General features: G+C 36.5%; 1 protein-coding gene across 1 annotated transcript in view; it reads left to right on the top strand.

Moving 5' to 3' along the window:
- The window catches only part of TBX20 (T-box transcription factor 20), a 54,912-nt gene that overhangs the window by 21,183 nt on the left and 14,805 nt on the right, over positions 1–18,924 (top strand). Inside the window, exon 6 of the mRNA XM_046669110.1 lies at positions 1,004–1,080. Coding sequence (XP_046525066.1) covers positions 1,004–1,080 — 77 coding nt within the window. The remainder of the gene's footprint in view (positions 1–1,003; positions 1,081–18,924) is intronic.

Raw genomic sequence — 18,924 nt, 5'->3', positions numbered from 1 at the left:
AGCCACACTGTTCATGAAAGGCCCCCATCACTGATTGTCTGTACCCATTGACCTCCAGCCTGTTTTCCAGGGCTAACCTGACCTCAGATACCTCCTTCTCTCTGAGGCCTTCCTCGACCATCCCACCCAATCCATCCCTCCTGTGAACTTCTCTAGCACCTTCAACCTTTCTCACGATGCTGAGAGACATTAAGATATTCTTGGGGTGCCAGGATAGAAAATGAACAAACTCGTTCTTTCTTTTGTTTTTTTCTGCTCCAAATGAATTCTTTATTCCAGAATCCAGGCTGAAGGAGCAGTATCTCTTTGGTACATGCCATTCTAAGGACAGAGGGAAAATGGAGGTTTCTTAAAACTTTTGCTAAGACATCTCATGTGTTTCCCTCACGTTCCACTAACCAAAACCAGTCACGTGTTCAAGCATGATATAAAAGGAATGGGGAAGTAGATTCCTCCCATAGAGAAGGCCTACTTCAAGTTCCATGACAATGCACAAGATTATAATCTTCTTACAGGGAAGACAGAGAAAAATTGGAAACAACAATACAATTTATGATACATTCTTTATGTGTTTAAAAGTGGAATGTTTTTCTGATTTCTTAAACTGTTATCTCATCAGGGCCAGAAACACAATTTGGGCTCTGACACCTTTAAATGCATCAATCCAATCTGGACATATGCTGTATTTGTCATCCTCTGATGCGTTAAAGAGCCTAAGAACCCTGTCTTTTTTTTTTTTAATGTGGTAACATTGGTTTATAACATTATATAAATTTCAGGTGTATGTCATTACATTTCGATTTCTATGGAGATTACATCATGTTCACCCCCCAAAGACTAGTTAGAATCCATCACCACAACGTGTGCCTAATCACCCCTTTCGCCCTCCTTCCTCCCCCCTTCCCCTCTGGTAACCACCAATCCAATGAAACTCTTGATTTCTGATTTTATTTCCTTGACCTTGGAAATGATATTGTTTTGTTACCTATTCTTCCCTTTCTAGATAACCAAGCTGAAAATAGATAGCAACCCTTTTGCCAAAGGATTCCGGGACTCCTCCAGGCTCACTGACATTGAGAGGTAATGAGACTTTTCTGTTTACTTTTTTGTCCAGATAAGATAAAGAGAAGAGTGAGTTTGTAAGAACACACTCCTTTTGACGCCAAAGAACCATAATCTTACTGTATATAGTCTCCAGTTCTCTGACCCCCTTTCCTTCCAGCTATAAACCCTGATATATGATATGGTATGCAACAGCTTAAGCTTTGACAGTTGCTGCAACTGGATCTATTCTATGTGTACGCTCTGAGTAGAGTGATTTCTTTGGTCAGGACATTTACTCAACTGTAAAAAAAATAAGGCTTCTTTGTTATCAAAGATTCAGTCCTCTTGACGATATTAAGCTTCATGTCTCTAGTGGCAGTCTGCAGAGAAATGAAATCTTGATAGCCTTTGCCTTCTGAAGTGGATATATTTGCTAACACAAAGAATATAAGGGTAGCTTCAAAATTTGAAACAAGTAGATGTAATTTAATTCAAGGCACATATTTCACCTATAGCCTAGACTGCTTATATTTAATAAGAGAGATATCAGGACCTTTAAGAGGACAAGTGACAATCAGGTGCCTGTAACTTACCTCACTTTTTACTTAATTAAAATGGTTCATGCAGTATGAGACTGTCTATGGAATGAGTAAAGACTGTATTGAGATCCACAGTTTGCCCAATATGAATGTCAAAACGTGTTTTTCAAAGAGAACATTTTTCAACCTAACTGATTTTTTTGTATCCCTTAAACACACTATGTAACTTGGAACTTTCTGTACTTATTTATTTATTTTTTTTGGTGAGAACATTTAACTTCTATTCTCTTAGCAAATTTCAATTATACAATACAGTGTTATCAACTATAGTCACCATGTTATTTATACATTAGATCCTCCGACCATATTCATCTTCTGTACTTATTCTTTCATGTGGCCTGATGTCTTTAGTGACAGGTGGGGTACCCTAGCCACCAGCCCTCTGGTTTATCTTATCTCCAAATCTTTGTGTGATTTCTCTACCAATTGCTACACGTTCCTGTCACACTCTTTGTTACCTACCACATGGTCACAACTCCTGATCTCAGCACTTCTCCCCAACCTGTCCTGGCAACTCAAACTAAGGGATAATTACATGTTTTAGCAACATGTGTGTGATTCTTCCGTTAGCCTTCCCAAATGGAAGTGAATTTGATTTGGGGGAACAGATACAGAGGCTCGGTGGGGAGGCAGAGAGGCAGCAGAAGAGGCTGAAAGTTGGGCATGAACTGTTGGATTTGAGTAGAAAAGTAAGATTAGTTGGAGAGCTTGACAAGTGGCTGGGGGTGTTGAGATCAGGGAAAGAAACCTGAGTTTGTGGTTGAAGAGTCATTGCAAAATGCAGAGAGAAGGCAAGTGTCTCCCATGGTGGGGGGACATAGGTGGGCAAATGGGCCGTGAGACCCAAGTTGGTGAGAATGTGGTATCAGCAGTGTGGGTAACAAATGAGTCCATTTACAAAGGCTCCTCTCATTTAGGCATGAACTTTTTCAACTCCTCTTTCTGGAGTGCCTGAGGCACTGATTCAGACTGGGTTTATGCAGGTGGGATTATAATCAGTGAATTTTTTCTCTGTTTTAGTCAGGCATCAAGTAAGAATAAAGACAGTGGCTCAGTGGGGCAGCAGTGATGTGTTTTTATCGTGTATGTCATATCTTCTGTCTCAGATCGGGGGTGAGCATGATATACTGGGAGACAAAGTCATAGGTTAGAGCCCTGGCTCTGCCATTTACTGGCTGAGTGATCCTGGAGAAGTCACCTAACCTCTGAGTCTGTTTCCTCATGTAGAAAATAGAGCAAATAACCCCACTCACTTCAAAGGTTTATTATGAGAACCAAGTAAGATGACATTTATGAAAGCACTTTATAAATCTAAAAATGTAAAATAATTATAAGTTCCTCAACTAATTAGATGAGCATAGTTTTTACCCCATCTAAATCTACTTTCCATAGTCTTGATAAACTACTCCGGGAGTAAAAATAGCCCTTTAGCTGCCCATGTGCTCATGAGATACAAGTGCCCAGACTGACTGCCCTCTGCAGCGACAGATTTGATAATGCATGCAGCCACATTTTCCACTTATTGAATAAGCATCCTGATGTGGGGAGCACTCACATCTATGTGAAACTAAGTAGCTTTCAATGGTCTGAGGGCCAAGAGAGCATCTTTGTGACTAGCTGAAAGTTTGCAAGATGACCTAAGTAGTGTGAAATTGGCCAAGGTTTTGGATTTCATTTCCAGGTATTTAAGTCTGAATTTTTCCTAAACAGCCTTTGGGGATGGGACAAATCAGATCAATTGATCTTTAGAGACCTAAAGAAATTAAATTAGTCTGGAGTCAGTTACTGCACTAAACCATCTAGTAATTGAATTGCTCCTTGTAACTGATTGAAAACAGCCCTATCTGTAACAATATAGGGAGCTTTTCCTTATAAGAGATCTGAGAGAAAAACACATCTTTTTATGACATGATGACAGAAATTGCACTTTTCTAACCTAATTGAATATGATGTTATAAATATGTGACCTTAATGATTTCAAGTTTCCTGTTCCAGATTTACAGCTACTGTGTGGGACACCCAAACAAAAATGCCTTTATGGTTGGATATGCTCACTTATACCTCTAAACTCGCAGTATTATTCTTTCTACGATCGCACAAGCTTTGGGGATACTCTATAAGGCTTTACAGTTTTCTTGCTCTCATTTTACTGGGTTCCATTCAGATGCTTGACTGTCTCACTTACTTCATGTGTAGCATTATTCTCCAGGGACAGCATCTCCCTCATTCGTAAAAGGAAACCCATCTCATTAGCAAAAGTAAGAAGTACTTTGCACATATACCTACAGCTAAGAAGCAAACCAAAAGCCCCAAGGCATTTCTGAATATAATCGAATTTATAGTTATTTAGTTCAGGGAAAGAATTATCTGCTGGTCCCTTGTAATAAATAATCTACAGACAGTCTGTCAGTTGGCATTTTCTTTCTTTTTTTGGGGGGGGAGGAGCACTTTGTACAGTAAGCAAAGGCACAGTGTTTCTTTGGAGAAAGAAAAAATGGCTAGGAGAGGTTTTAAATGTTTTCTTCAAAATTAAGATTCTTTTGTTAGGTTTTTTTTTTTTTTTTTTCTTTTTTACAAATAGAGTTCACGCTCATTGCAGGAAAAATACTGACAAGAAAAAGACCATAAAAAATTTACAAAATCCTATTCATTCAGAGATAACCACTGGCAAAAACTTATATATTCTTTCAGATACTTTCCTATGCATGTACAAACATTTACTTCCTTTAAAGTTTACCACACATACTATTTTTAATCATTTTTCCCTTAATATCAATAGATACATGTCTGTAGTATACATTTTAATGACTGCCTAATTTTCCATTGTGTACAATAATTTATTAGACCAATCCTATATGTTAGCTATTTAGGTTTTCCACTTTTTGTTATTACACACAGTGCAGGAGGAAAATGTACATCATCTTTACAAATATTCTTCATTATTACCATAGGATAAATACTAACAAATAAAAATGCTGGGTCAAAGGACATATATTTTGTTAATCACAATGTTACTATTATTTGTTAAAAATTTGGGAAAAACTTAAGTGTTCAGGAGTAGGAGAATGGTTTAATAAACGTTTATAGTCATGCAAAAGAATTTTTAAAAATTGTGGTAAAATATGCATAACATAAAGTTTACCATTTTAACCACTTTTAAGTGTACATTTTAGTGGCATTAAGTAAATTCACAATGTTGTGCAACCATCACCGTTATTCATTTCCAGAATGTTTCCATCATCCCCCACAGAAAATCCATACCCATTAAACAGTAACTCCCCATTCTTCCTCCCCACAGCCCCTGGTAATATTTATTCTATTTCTGTCTCTGAATTTGCCTAGTTTAGGTACCTCATATAAATGGAAAGATATACATGTTTTAGAGGTTTTTCATACATACCGTCAAGTTTCCCTCAAGAGAGACTGTCCAGGTCCTGGTCAAGGGTGTCCATTTCTTTGCACCCTTGTCAAACATGATCATCATCTTTTCATCTGTGCCAATTTGATAGGTGAAAATTTGTATCTTCTTCTGTAAATTTGCGTCTTTATGTCCTTAGCCCATTTTTTTTTCTTTTGGATTGTTCATCCTGTCTCTTATTGCTCTACAAAAGCTATTTATGTATTAGTATTTTCATTGTTCACATATGTTGGAATCATTTTACCAGTTTGAAATTAGCTTTTTATTTATGTTTTTGATAAATATTTTATCACCAAATCTATTGTTTTCTTTCTTTATATCTATCTTAACAGACGTTCCCTACTCCAAAATTATGTATAGATGTAAAGTGTATATATGTAAATATGTAAAATTTTCTGTCACTTTATTGCTTTCTAGCTTTTTATTTAAATTTTTAATTCATGTAGTATTTATTTTGGTGTAAGATATGAAATAGACATGTCACTGTATATTTCTTATAAGTGGCCCCAGTATCATATATTTATGGACATATCCCTTTCCCACTTATTTACAATTCCCCCTTTATCATATACTAATTTCTTGCCTATAATAGTTTTTAGTTTCTTTTTTTGATCTGCCAGTATTGTATTGTTGTAATTTTTATAAATTGATAAAATATGTAAATATTTGACAATACATAGATACCTGATCTGGCAAACTCCAAACCTCTTTTTTTTTTTTTTTTTGGTGAGGAAGATTGGCCCTGAGCAAACATCTGTTGCCAATCTTCCTCTATTTTATTTGGGACACTGCCACAGTGTGGCTTGATGAGCAGTGCTAGGTCTGCACCCAGCATCCAAAGTGGCAAACCCCAGGCCACTGAAGCGGAGTGCACAAACTTAACCACTAGGCCACTGGGTAAGCCCCAAACTCCAGACCGTTTTTACTTGTCATTTTCAAATTTTCTTGATATTCTTAGACATTTATGCTTCCAGTCTTTGGAATCATTTCGTCAAGAGTTGCCAAAAAATGCCATTGGAAGTTTGATTGGGCTTGTGTTGAATGTATACAATAATTTGAGGGAGGAAATTTATACTTTAGAATATTGAGACTTCCTTCCAGGAATATGTCATGTCTTCGTCATTTTACTGAGACCTCTTCTTATGTTCTTTAGAAGTTTTGGTATTTTCAAGTTTGTAAGTCCCGCACATATTTTCTTAGGCACGTAGCTAGATCTACTAGCGCTACACTGTCCAATTCAATAGCCAGTGGCCACAGATGGCTAGTGAGGACTTGAAATGTGGCAATTCCATATTGAGATGTGCTGTAGGTAGAAAAAAAAAAGCCACATTGATTTTGAAGGCTTAGTATGAAAATATCTCAATAATAGTTTAAAAATATTAATTAGATGTTGAAATAATATTTTGAACATATTTTGGGTTTTGTAAAATATATTAAAATTTCACCTGTTTTTTTAAACATAGTGACTAGACTATTTAAAACTACAAATGTGGCTCACATGACCTTTCTGTTGGATAGCTCTGTACTAGAGGATTTTGTCGGGGGAGAGGGCTTGCTTTTGGAAATAGAATTTTTAATTAGAAATCTACCTAGTTTAGTCTGTAAAAAGCTATTGATTCCTATATGTTTTTGGCATTCTGCCATTTTACTGAACTTTAAAAAAATTAATTTTAATAATTTTCCCTTTTAGTCTCTTGAGTTTTCCAGTTAGATTGCTATATCATTTGCAACAATGATAATTTCATCTTTTCCTTTCTAATAGGCCATTAAAAATGTGTTTTTCTTGTTTTATTATACTGACTAAAATACACAGGACACTACTGAAAAGTAATGTTGATAGCATTTTTTTCCTGCTGTAGACTTATTTAGTAATGCCTCTAGTGTTTTATCAATATATATGGTTTTCATTGGCTATTGGTTTCAAATAGATATTATTTATCATATTGAGGTAATACCTTTCTATGACTAAATTAAGAATTTTCTGTTATCCTGAATGTTATTCAATTTATATTAAATGATAATTTAACATCTATTGAGACAATTTTAATTATTTTTCTACTTTTAAATAACAATATGATTAATTATAGTTATATTGTCTATGTTGAACCAACCTTGTATTCCTGGAATAAATCCCATCTGGAATTTATCTGTTTTTCTTGTAATACATTGCTGTATTTAATTTACTCATTTTACTTAAGACTTTTTGTATCAAACTTCATAACAGAGATTTAACTTTGTTTCTTCTTCCTTCTCTGTCTGTTTTTGGTATCAGGTTTCTGCTAGTTTGTTCAAATGAAGTGAAATATATTCCTTCTTTTTATTGTCTGGATAAGTTTAAATAGCAAAGAAGTGATTCTTTACCTGAAGATTTTACAGTCTTGCCTATAAATTCATCTGGGTGCAGTATTCTTTTGGGGAATACTTCTTTAACTACTTTCTTAGTTTGTTCCATGGTTTATCAGCCAAATATACATTAACTTCTATCCCATTTAATGCTTTTTGTCTTGAATTCTACTTCATCTGATCTTATATTGCTATGCTTTTTAAATTTTTGCTTTATTTGCTTTTTAATTTTAGAAAATATTTGTCACTACAGCAATATATCCCCCTCTCTCTTGCATCATCAAACAAATATCCTGACATTTCTTTCTTTAAGGAAAAGACCATGTTCTCTTGTTCCCATTTGTCTCTGAGTTACTGACTCTCAGTTTTCTGCTCCGTCTTATAGTAAAGCTCCTTAAAAAGAGTTGCATGTGTTCTCTTCTCCAGGTCCTTTCTTCCTTTGTCTCTTCCACCCTGCCTTTTAGACTTTCACCCCCATTACTCCACTGGTTTAACCTTGTCTAGGTCACCAGTGACCTCCCCATTGCTAAATCTAGTGGTCAGTTCTCACTGCTCATCTTACTTGACCTATCAACAGGATTTGACACAGTTGTCCATTCCTTCATTCTTTCCTCTTGGCTTTTAAGACCTCTTACTCTTCTGGTTTTTAATTGACTTCATGGCCATTCTTTCTGCATCCCCCTTATTCTTCCTCTTGTCCTCCATCTATAAACAGTGATGTGTTCCAGGCCTTAGTCCTTGGACCTCTTCTCTTCTCAGTCTGCATCTCCTCCCTGAGTGATTTGATCCAGTTTCATGTGTTTAAATGCCATTATATGCTGACTACTATCAAATTTACATCTCTGGTTTTGGTCTCTCTACAGTCAAAGATTTGACTGGCTATTTCTTTGCTATTCCCTCTCCTGCTAAGGGCACTTCACATATCACACATCTAAAACAGGATGCCCAGCTACACTCTTCTACACCTCTTCTTCCCTGACTGTTCCCATCCCAGCTGCTGACAACTGCATCCTTCCCATTGCTCCTGCCAAAAGACTGGGGGTCATCCTTGGCTCCTCTTTTTCTCTCACTTCCCACATCCAAACAGTCAGCTAATCCTTCAAACTATATCCAGAGGAGTCCAACTACTTACCATCTCCACTGTTCTTTCCTAGATTATTACATTAATTTTCTAATTGATCTTTCTACCTCCACTCTTACTGCTCTTAAGTCCATTTTCAGTACACTAATCAGAATAATCTTGTCAAAGAAAGGATGTCCAGACCACATCACTCTTACTCAGAGCTCTCCAATGACTCATCTTCTCATTCACAGTAAAATCCAAAGTCCAGCAAGGTCTGAAACGTCCTGTAGAATCTGACCCTGTCCCATCCCGTCCTTCCTCACCCCCTCCCCCAACCTGTTATCTCTTTAAACTCATCTGCCTTTCTCTTGCTCACTTTTCTTTGAACGTGCCTAGACCCATCTCAGCCTTAGGGCCTTTATAGTTATTTCCCTTCTGCCTGGAATACACTGCCCCCAATGACTGAATGGTCCAAGACTTCGTCTTTTGTTTCCTGCTATCTCCCCAGAACCTTGAATAGTGCCCGGTACATAGTAAACACTTAGCTGTGTGAAAAAATATGTCTTTTTAAAATAGTATAAAGAGTATCTGTATTGTTAAAAATTTTGTCGTAAGGTCTTTGTGTTTTAATGGAAAAATTTAATCCATCTCCAAGAACTGTGATAACTGTGTTTGGTATTTTTTCGTATACTTTGGTATTTTTTGTTATATTTGTCAAGTTTCTTTTTTCCCCCATTTTATTATGGCTAACATTCCACAGTTACCATGTGTAAGGCAGGGCTATATACTTTACACACTTTATTTCGGTTAGTCTTCAAAATAATCCTATAATAAAGAACCATTATTATCCCTATTTTGTAGATGAGAGAGCTGAAGCTTAAAGAGATTAATACATTATTCAAATTCATATGGTTTGGACAGCTGCGCTTCATGCCCAGTTTAGTTTGTCTGAAACCAAAGTCCTTTCTCTAATGTTCCTTATATTTCTTTTTAATAATTATGCTTTTAAATTCTAAAAGACATAATAGTAAAACTGATATTTCTCTGTTTTTGTCAGAAATGAAACTATACATTTTCTTTTCTTGTACAATAGGAGATATTGAGTATATGATGCTTTCTTGTACTACCCCCCAACCTATAATTTTTGTTTAAAATCTGTGGGATTTTAAATCCATGTTTTTACTCATGTGTCTGCTTTTTCAATTTTTTAGTGTTTCAGTTTTCTTAGTGTTAACATAAGGATCACAATGTATCAAACACAATCATTTAAATTTAGTTCTAGTTATACTCATTTCATTGTTTACTGTTCATTTCTTTTATACTCTCTCCAATTATTGGAATTGTATTCTGACTTTATTCTCAGTTGTTGATAAATGCTGAGTAATTGGTTGAGGAGGGATATGTGGGTCATCTTTAGGAGTTTTTGCATATCTGAGAAGATATGTTGCCATTATGTACGAACCTGATTAGGGTCGCAGCCTTTTTTCTCAGAACTATTTCAAGCTTCCTTTGTCATCTGGTTTTTAAATATTGTGGCATAAAAGCTGATGCTAAACTCACTATCTTTCCTTTGTTGGAAACTTGCCCTTTTTTCCCTCTCTGTCTGGATAAAATGCTTTTAGACAGTTTTCTCTGAAATTCAGAAACTGTACCAATATTTGTTCAGTTGTAGGTTTTTTTTTCATTAGTATTTACAATATTACTGAGCACTGTGAATTGAAAACTCATGTCATTATTCAGCTTAGGGAGATTTTCTTCTTCTTTTTCTCCTCCTCCACTTTTTTGCTTGTAATTGCTCTGCTCTATTCAGACCTTCTAAAACTCCTATTATCCATATGTTACATCTCCTGAGTCTATTCCCTGTTTCTCTTATCTATTGTTTAATAATTTTCATCTCTCTAACTTTTTATTCTGATATTGGGAGAATTTCTTACATGGGTCTTCTCCTTTGGTGATTTTGTTTTCTGTAGCATCCAGTATTCTGTTTACTGTCTTTATTGAGTTCTTTTAAAATTTGGTAGTTATTATTTTGTCATTTCCAAGTATACTTATTATTACCATGATGACTGTCAAGCTTCTTTTTTTTTCTTAGATTAGCGGTGAGCTAACATCTGTTGCCAATCTTTTTTGTTCTTCTTCTTCTCCCAAAGCCCCTCCGTACATAGTTGTATATTCTAGCTGTAGGTCCTTCTAGTTCCTCTCTGTGGCATGCCGCCTCAGCATGGCTTGATGAGCCATGATGATCCTTGATGGCATGATGATCCTGCACCCAGGATCCCAATCCGTGAAACCCCGGGCTGCTAAAGCAGAGCATACTAACTTAACCACTCAGCCACCGGGCTGGACTCTCAAGTATGCTTTTTCATTTCCCAGTTGTTTCCTTTTCATGCCTCTGGTCCTTGCTTTATTAATACAGGGTCTTCCTAAATCTCATTGAAAATTTGAAAATACCAATTAGACTTAAAATATTTCTCCCTGTTTCTTGGAACAAGTCTGTTTCAAAAGAGATCACTTCTTGTGCTCTTTAAAATTAGTTTTCTTCTTTGGAAATGCTGAATGTTTTATAATGTTCAACTATTTTTCTCCAGCTCCTCCATAGAAAGGGAAGTCTGTTTGTGTTAGGAGCTGAGATTAATTTTGGATAAAAGCATGTGGATCTTGGTTACATCTTTCAGGTGCAGTCTGAAGAAGGGAAAATAATTTAAATTTATTGTAATTTTGCCAATGTGGAACTATAATTATTCTGTTTGGGTAGGGAGTTGTCGCATGTGGATGGAGAGAGCCTTGGAGGGGGAGTTTTAACTTTGCATTGATTAAGCTACCCTGTCTGTCTGCCTCGGCAGCTAGAAATCAGCTCCTCCCTCCCCAGGCCTAGCAAAGCCACCTCGTGGCCCTCCTCCAGAGCCAGTCATGGTCATGGCCCTCACCCTTCAGTGGACCAAAACCACCGTGTGCTAGCTGGAGTGCTGCAATGGGATTCCTTCCTCTTCGCCTCCTGCAGCGTGAGAATCTGCTTCCCATCAGCTGCTCAGAGATCTGCCTTTAGCATTCATTTCTGCTGCTCCATAGTGGGATTTAGGTGAAGCTCTGACAGAGGCCTTTTCCTTTATTCCCTCCCTGGGTAGCTTTCCTCCTTGTACACTGATGAATGGCTGCTGGGTGATGCTTCCCTCACTCCTTTCCTGTTTGTGTCTAAAATATCCAAGTATGTCGTTGGCACGCTCCCTAATTTCTTGAGTTCCCCTTCTTTTCTCAGTCATGTCAGTGGGGCAGAGAATTACATACATAAGCTTATCTCACCATATTGGTTCAGGATTCATACCGAGAGTCTATAAAATGTGTTTAAACCCCCTTGGCATTGAATAAAACTTTCAAACACATGAAATTTGGACACATGCCCAGTGGGAATCAGGCCTTTTTGCTCAGACCTCAAAGACACTCTATTAGTTTAGATGAGGAAGGAAACTTCAGGAAAGAAAGTTGTAAATCTAATATTCTGGGAATTTATAGAAGTTTTATCTACACCAAGCTATGGAGCAGCAAGCGTTTTGGCAGATCTGCTAAAGAGGTTCACAGTTTGGGGATAATTTCTAGGTCTTTCATAATGACTTACAGTACTGGAAAGAAAGAAGTGTTTGGTTCTAACATAGCTTTAAGCTGGCTGCTGGAGTTTCGGAGGTAGTAAGGTCTTCCTTAGGAGTGGTGCCGGCTCACTGGGGCCCATCCCTAATCAGGTAAATAGCTTAGAGCAGGTGTTGGCAAACTACTGTCTGCCACCTGCTTGGTATAGCCCACAGGCTAAGAATGGTCTTTACATTTTCAAATGATTGAAAGAATTATAAAAATAATATTTTGTGATATGCAAAAATAATATGAAATTAAATTTTATTGTCTATAAATAAAGTTTTATTAGAGCACAGTCACTTTTTTCAGTTTCTGTCTTGTATGTGGCTGCTTTCATGCTACAATGACAGAGCTAAGGATGTCTGACAGAGACCATAAGGCCTGCAAAGCTTAAAATATTTACTATCTGGCCTTCACAGAAAAAGTTTGCTGATCCCTGGCTTAGAGCTTTAAGGGGCTGTGGAAATGTTGGAAGCAAGAAAAACTCCTACCCAGAAATTTTAGCTGCTAAGGATGATTTTTCCTCTTTCTGGATTAAAACGAAGAAACTCAGAATTTCATCTTGAGGCTCACGTGGTGATGCTAGTTGACAAAGGTGGCAAGATCTGGTCTCTGCCAACACTTTATTCTTCCTGTCTTTACAAGGGTAGTTGTGACATGCTCTTAGGGTTATTTTAACACCTGTAGTTCAAGCCAGAAGAAAGAAAAAAGAGGATGACAAAGTAACAACTTGGAGATGCACACTTTTCAAGATTCTTGTAGATTTCCATGATCTGTTATTTTTGTTCATCTTCTAATCTTGTGCCTCAGCTATGAGGAATAGTTGAAAAATAGGTTGTAATTTTTTTCTCTTTCAGAGTATTAGAGACTTGCAGGGCCTTTAGAGAACCATATAAAAGGCATTTGGGAAAGTAGGGGTTAGAAAGACTCCTAAAACATCATTCTGTTTACTGTTAAGGAATGAGAAAATACTTTTTCTAATATTTCTCAGATTTGCATGTTAAAATGGCAAAATAATATATCTGAAATGGGTAAGAATCAAGTACTCAAACATTAAATAAGTAAAATATGACCCTCCACCCCTCAGAATTGCCCTCTCCAGAGACAGTCTCTACTCTCAGTTTCAAGGATGTGTGTGCACAAATGTGCACGTGCTTTAAAGATAAAATCCTACATGAGTTCATACTAATACTTTCCATTTAAATTCAGGATGTTAAGGTTTTTACTAACCTCTTTGGCCTCACACCTGTATCTCTCTTCTCTCATGCTGAGAGGCTAGTGCTCAATGACAGTGGGAATGCCAGAATATTCCATCACGACTCATTTGCTTTCTCTCATGGTTTACAGATGCACAGCAGTCTCAGAATATGCATAGCAGCATCTCTAACCAGGTGGCAACTAAAATAGCAATCTTTCTGTGATTGTTTTTGTCTTTAGCATAGATTCTACTAAAGATTCTACTAGAGCGTTTGTTTTTAGCGGTTTTTTTCCTTATTTTATTCTAGAGTGTTTTAAAGTCACTTGGAATCATCCCCCTGTGTAGTCATGCCACTAGCCTAATGATACACATTTAGGCTCATTTGTTTTATTGTATTTTCTATTTTTTGGAATTTAAAAAATATATAATTTTCTTATATAATTATTTAATAACCGATTTACATGTTTTCAAGACAAATCTACAGAACACTGGCTTATTCAGAGGCGTCAAGATTCTATCCTTATCCCCTCCACCATATTTCTTCTCTTTCCTACAGATAACCATTTAAAAAAGTATTGTTTATCTTTCCATTGTGTTTTTTAACAAAAGAAGATACATGTTTATATATTCTTCTTTGTCTTAAGTAAATTTTAACATACTCTCACAATTCCTCACCTTGTTTTTTTCACATACAATTTATATTAATCTGTACTATGTGGGAATATAATATATATGTAATGTATATATTAATATGTTTGGGTTCACTTGTATCATATTGTTTTGTTTATATTTAAATAGATATGCAAGCCTTTTCGATAAATAGTCTTTTACTATGTGGACTATTTTGTTAGCAATCTTTTTTTGTACTATTTTTTTGGTAACTAGCAAGGTTCATACTCTTGTTCTAATGTTTTCCTTTACACTAGCATCTTTTAAAAACTCCTACCCCTCCTCTTCCTAATTTTCTCTAGGTTCCCCTACTATAAGCAATATTGAAATTAACTAGTAACTTCTTTTTTCTCCTTCCTCCTTTCCCCCTTTTTAAGTATCTCATTTGAAGTAATATCCCTTTAATCTCCATTAATAAATATAATCAACAACCTTATTCTTCTTATCTTCTCTCCCCATTCTCCCTCACTTTTGAGAATTGTGCTTCATCTACCTTGTCAGAATATATAGTCATTGCATGCTCTATTCTTATAACCGTGGTTTAGTTTTCATTCTACAAGTAAATACATATTTACTGCTCTTTAACATATCTTATGTCAACATCTCTCTAGTCGTTTTGATTGTCTGAAGCTCACTCTTTACTAGATTCCTCAAGAAAGGCTCATGGGCCCAGTATTCCTTGTCTTTTTTTTTTTTTTTTTTTTATTAATGTTATGATAGATTACAACCTTGTGAGATTTCACTTGTACATTTTTGTTAGTCATGTTGTGGGTACACCACTTCCCCTTCTGTGCCCTCCCCCCACCCCCCCTTTTCCCTGGTAACCACCGATCAGATCTCCTTATCAATACCAGTATTCCTTGTCTTTTGCATGAACATGACAGTTTGTCTGTGGCCTTTATTTGCGAAAGTCAGTTTGACTTGATATACGATTCTTGCCTCACATTTTCTTTCCTGCCGTATCTTAAATATGTTGTTACTTCATTGCCTCCTGGAATAAACTGTGGCTGTCAAACTCTGATGACAATCTAATGTTCTTTCCCACATAAGAGGCTAGTCTTTTTTCTGGAATGACCAAAAGATTTCCTTCTTTTTTCCTTTGTTCTTATTGTCCCTGATGAAAGCGCAGAGGGGGATCCCCAGTTCCCAGAGGAGGGTTATGTGGACTTGTTGCCTCTCTGTGTGAAGGGACAGAAAGAAGGTGGCATCAGTGCTCTGCCACATTAGTCGTTTGATCCTCTTGTACCTCATGCCTCCTTATAATGAGTAATCCTTGGAGCACAATCCAAGACTCTCGCTACAGTAAATTCTAGTGAGTTTCCCCAAAGCTTTGCTCATAACTTTAGAGGCAGAGAGGAGGAAATTCATGGGTGAAATGAAATGTGAGGATTATGTGGATTTCCCTTCTCTACATCATGGGTCCTATCCAGACAGCTGGCACTTGCACCACTTCGGTGGACTCAGCGGGAGAGCTGAATGGATGTCATGCTCAGTACTCTGTCCAGATGTCCTATAGTAGAAGCATTTCTTTAAAAATCCTCCTCTACCTTTGAATTTTGGACATATTAATCCCTTTTTTCTTAAGGTCTGGTCCAGAATAAGACTTTCTGCAGGATACTTTTGGGCACTTAGTTCATCTCTCCTCTCCATCTTCACCCTCCCCTGCTTAGGATATCTGCTGGTATCTGAGCTTTCTCTTAAGCATTCTGGCTAGCTTTGGAAAAAAGAAAATTCTGACATTCAGGGCTCCTGAAGAAGTCATGCATGTCATGAACTGATCAATCCAATCTAATAGTTGTTACCCAAATTGCCAGCAACGTAAGTTCTCATATCACTCTTATATCCTATCTTTAGTAGAAAACCAGTAGAGTAGATTTAGGCAGGAGGGAAAATACCTATATATCGAGAGGGGAACTGTACTGGCTGAGAAAATAAATAGATTAAACTTCCGCCTAGTGAATAGTGAAATGGTTATGGCTCATAATTTAGTTTGCTAATTCCCTTAATCTTTCATAAATACAACTATATTTGAGTGTATTGGAGACTCTTACAAAATAGATTTTGCAGTGTCTATAATAAAGTAAAAGCGAAATATAATTTCAATACAGTCTGCTAAAAAAAAAAAACCTAGATGTTAAGGGCAGCCACTATATGAGAAGGGAGCTACTCTAAAGTAAAAATACTAAAGATAGAAAATGGCAAAAGCTAATAACAATAGTCTCTGCCCTCTGGATCTGCCTTTGCTTCCATTGACCTGTAATGTTCCCCTGGGATCCACATTCTGTAACAGCCCCAGAGCAGACCAGGACTGCTGAGATAGGGGAGGACAGAGGACATGTGCATCACCTCTGCTTGGAGCCACAGGCCCCAGGAAGACAATGTTGCTCAGAATGAAGAGACAGAAATCAAGGAGTTCAAAATTGAATTTTATCTCTGTGATTATTGAGCAACATACAATATCTCAATCTTGTATAAATGAAAATGACTATCTTTAATTATCGGTATATAGTTTATTCTTCAATACAGATTAAAGCATAAGAAAAATATTTTAATTATATTATGCATACTAAAGCATGCTCTGATATTTTGCGTTTAAACTTCCAAAAGAAATTTAAACTTCACTTTGCAGAAAGTATTTATTTTGAGGCTAGAATTATTTGGGAAGCCATCCAGTTTACCTCTGTCATTAACCAATGAGGCAACTAGGGCCCAGAGAGTGCAAGTGATTTGCCCAGGTTATATGATTAGTAGAAGATTTGGGCTTAGAACCCAGGGTTCTTTGCAGCTAGTACTGGACTTTTTCAAAAAGCTATTTTAAATTTTTACTTTTGTTTATATACTTATAGATACATAACCATTAGAATCATAATAAATCTCAAAGATCATCTAACCCAGCCCACAAGTAAATCAAAGCCCAGATACAGATAAGGAATCTGCACAGCTTCTTAGGAAAGAAACTTTTTTTAAAAAATCTCCAATGAAGACAGACTTAGTATAAGTCTGCATGCATAAAATGAAAGCAATTTTGTTTGGTAACTGGATTAAAGTCTGCTTTTAAAATAAAATCTGTTAATTTAATAAATTAAAATAGGCTGTTAACAACCACAAAAAGGAAGAGATGGCTTTTAACAGAACTAAATTTCTTTCAAATTATGGAAGTAGTCACCCAAAATTCCTTTAACTAGCAAGCTGTGTTTCTGCACTTAAAATGTTACTCACTGATCCACAGCTTCTGAGAGGGATCATTTATTTTACAAAACAGCGTCAAACACACCTGCAAATCTGACAGAGCAGCAGAGTTATTCACAATTGACTTACAGTTGTAAACTGTCCTCCTTTTTTTCTTGCTTGTGTCTTTCCTTCTATCTGTGGCTGAAGGATATTTGTTCCCTGCCTCACAATTTACTCAAGTTTATTTAGAGGCTGAGTAATTTGTACTTTGCATGAGGCTGTTCTCGTTGTCACAGCCATAAGACTTAGGAAACTAAACATAATAGGTTTAGGTTTTTTTAGTGGTATAGTTTACTTATATAAGTTGGTAATGATAATATAAAACCAGAAATATATATTACTTCTGAAAAGAAAAACGCGTAGGATTAAGTCAAATAAATAAAGATAAAAAAGTCTAAAAGCTTTTCAAAAGATTAATTATTTTGTTCTTCCAAAATGGATTGCATAATATATTTCAGTTCTCAAATTAAAATTAATAATTTATAATACATCTCAAATTGTATTATCTAAAGTTTTAATTTATTAAGTACTTTGTGGCAGCTACAAATATTGACATATTGTCTTCCAGTTTTTTATAACATTATCTGCATAAATCTTTAGAAAAATATTTTGACAAGGAGTTATTTACAAAGGCCCAGTAAGACATGATGTAAACATGAGCAAATTGATGAGCAAGAATAACTTTATTTTATTTATTTTATTTTTTATTTTTGTGAGGAAGATTAACCCTTAGCTAACTACTGCCAGTCCTCCTTTTTGCTGAGGAAGCCTGGCCCTGAGCTAACATCGTACCCATCTTCTACTTTATACGTGGGATGCCTACCACAGCATGGCGTGCCAAGTGGTGCCATGTCCGCACCCAGGATCAGAACCAGCGAACCCTGGGCTCCTGAAGCAGAATGTGTGAACTTAACCGCTGCACCACTGGGGCCGGCCCCAAAATATTTTGTTTCCTATAAATTAGATTTGATTTTAATAGACTTGACATTTTCTCCCTGAACACAGTTTTTTCCAGGTCTATAGTTAGGAGACAAAGTTAGAATGTAAATTGAACATTTAATTTTTATTTAATTTTCTCCCTGACATGTATATTGTGGGATGGTTTAAATGCAGCATGGCAAGTTATAGCAACTGAAATTCTCAGTTTCATCTAAAATGATTATGTAACCAGCTTTAGGAGCACATGATCTTGATATTCAATAATAACAATAACTTAATTTTGTTATCTATAAACATTTATTGAGCACTTATTATATGCCAGGCACCAATATAAGCTCTCTAAGTGTGGCCTCCAGGTCAGCAGCATCAGCATCACCTGGAAACACACTGGAAACCACATTCTTACGCCACACCTCAGACCTACCAAATCAGAAACTCTAGGGTGGGGCTAACAATTTGTGTTTTGACAAGCCCTCCAGGTAATTCTGATGCACGGTATCTTTGTCTGTTGGGCTGCTATAACAAAAATGCCATAGACTGAGTGGCTTAAACAAAAGACGTTTATTTCTGACAGTTCTGGAAGCTGGGAAGTCCAAGGTGCTGGTTCATAGACATTTTCTTACTGTGTCCTCACATGACTGAACAGCAGAAAGCCAAACGAGCTCTCCTGTCTCTTCTAATCAGGGTACTAACTCCATTCCTAAGGGCTCCACTCTCAAGACCTAATTGTCTACCAAAGACGCCACCTCCTAACATCATCACATTGGGGGTTAAGATTTCAACATATGAATTTTGG

The sequence above is a fragment of the Equus quagga genome, chromosome 8, assembly GCF_021613505.1.
Source record: "Equus quagga isolate Etosha38 chromosome 8, UCLA_HA_Equagga_1.0, whole genome shotgun sequence".
In the NCBI taxonomy this organism is placed as follows: Eukaryota; Metazoa; Chordata; class Mammalia; order Perissodactyla; family Equidae; genus Equus; species Equus quagga.
The sequence above is the reverse complement of the archived record's forward strand: the minus strand, read 5'-3'. Positions and strand labels throughout refer to the sequence as shown.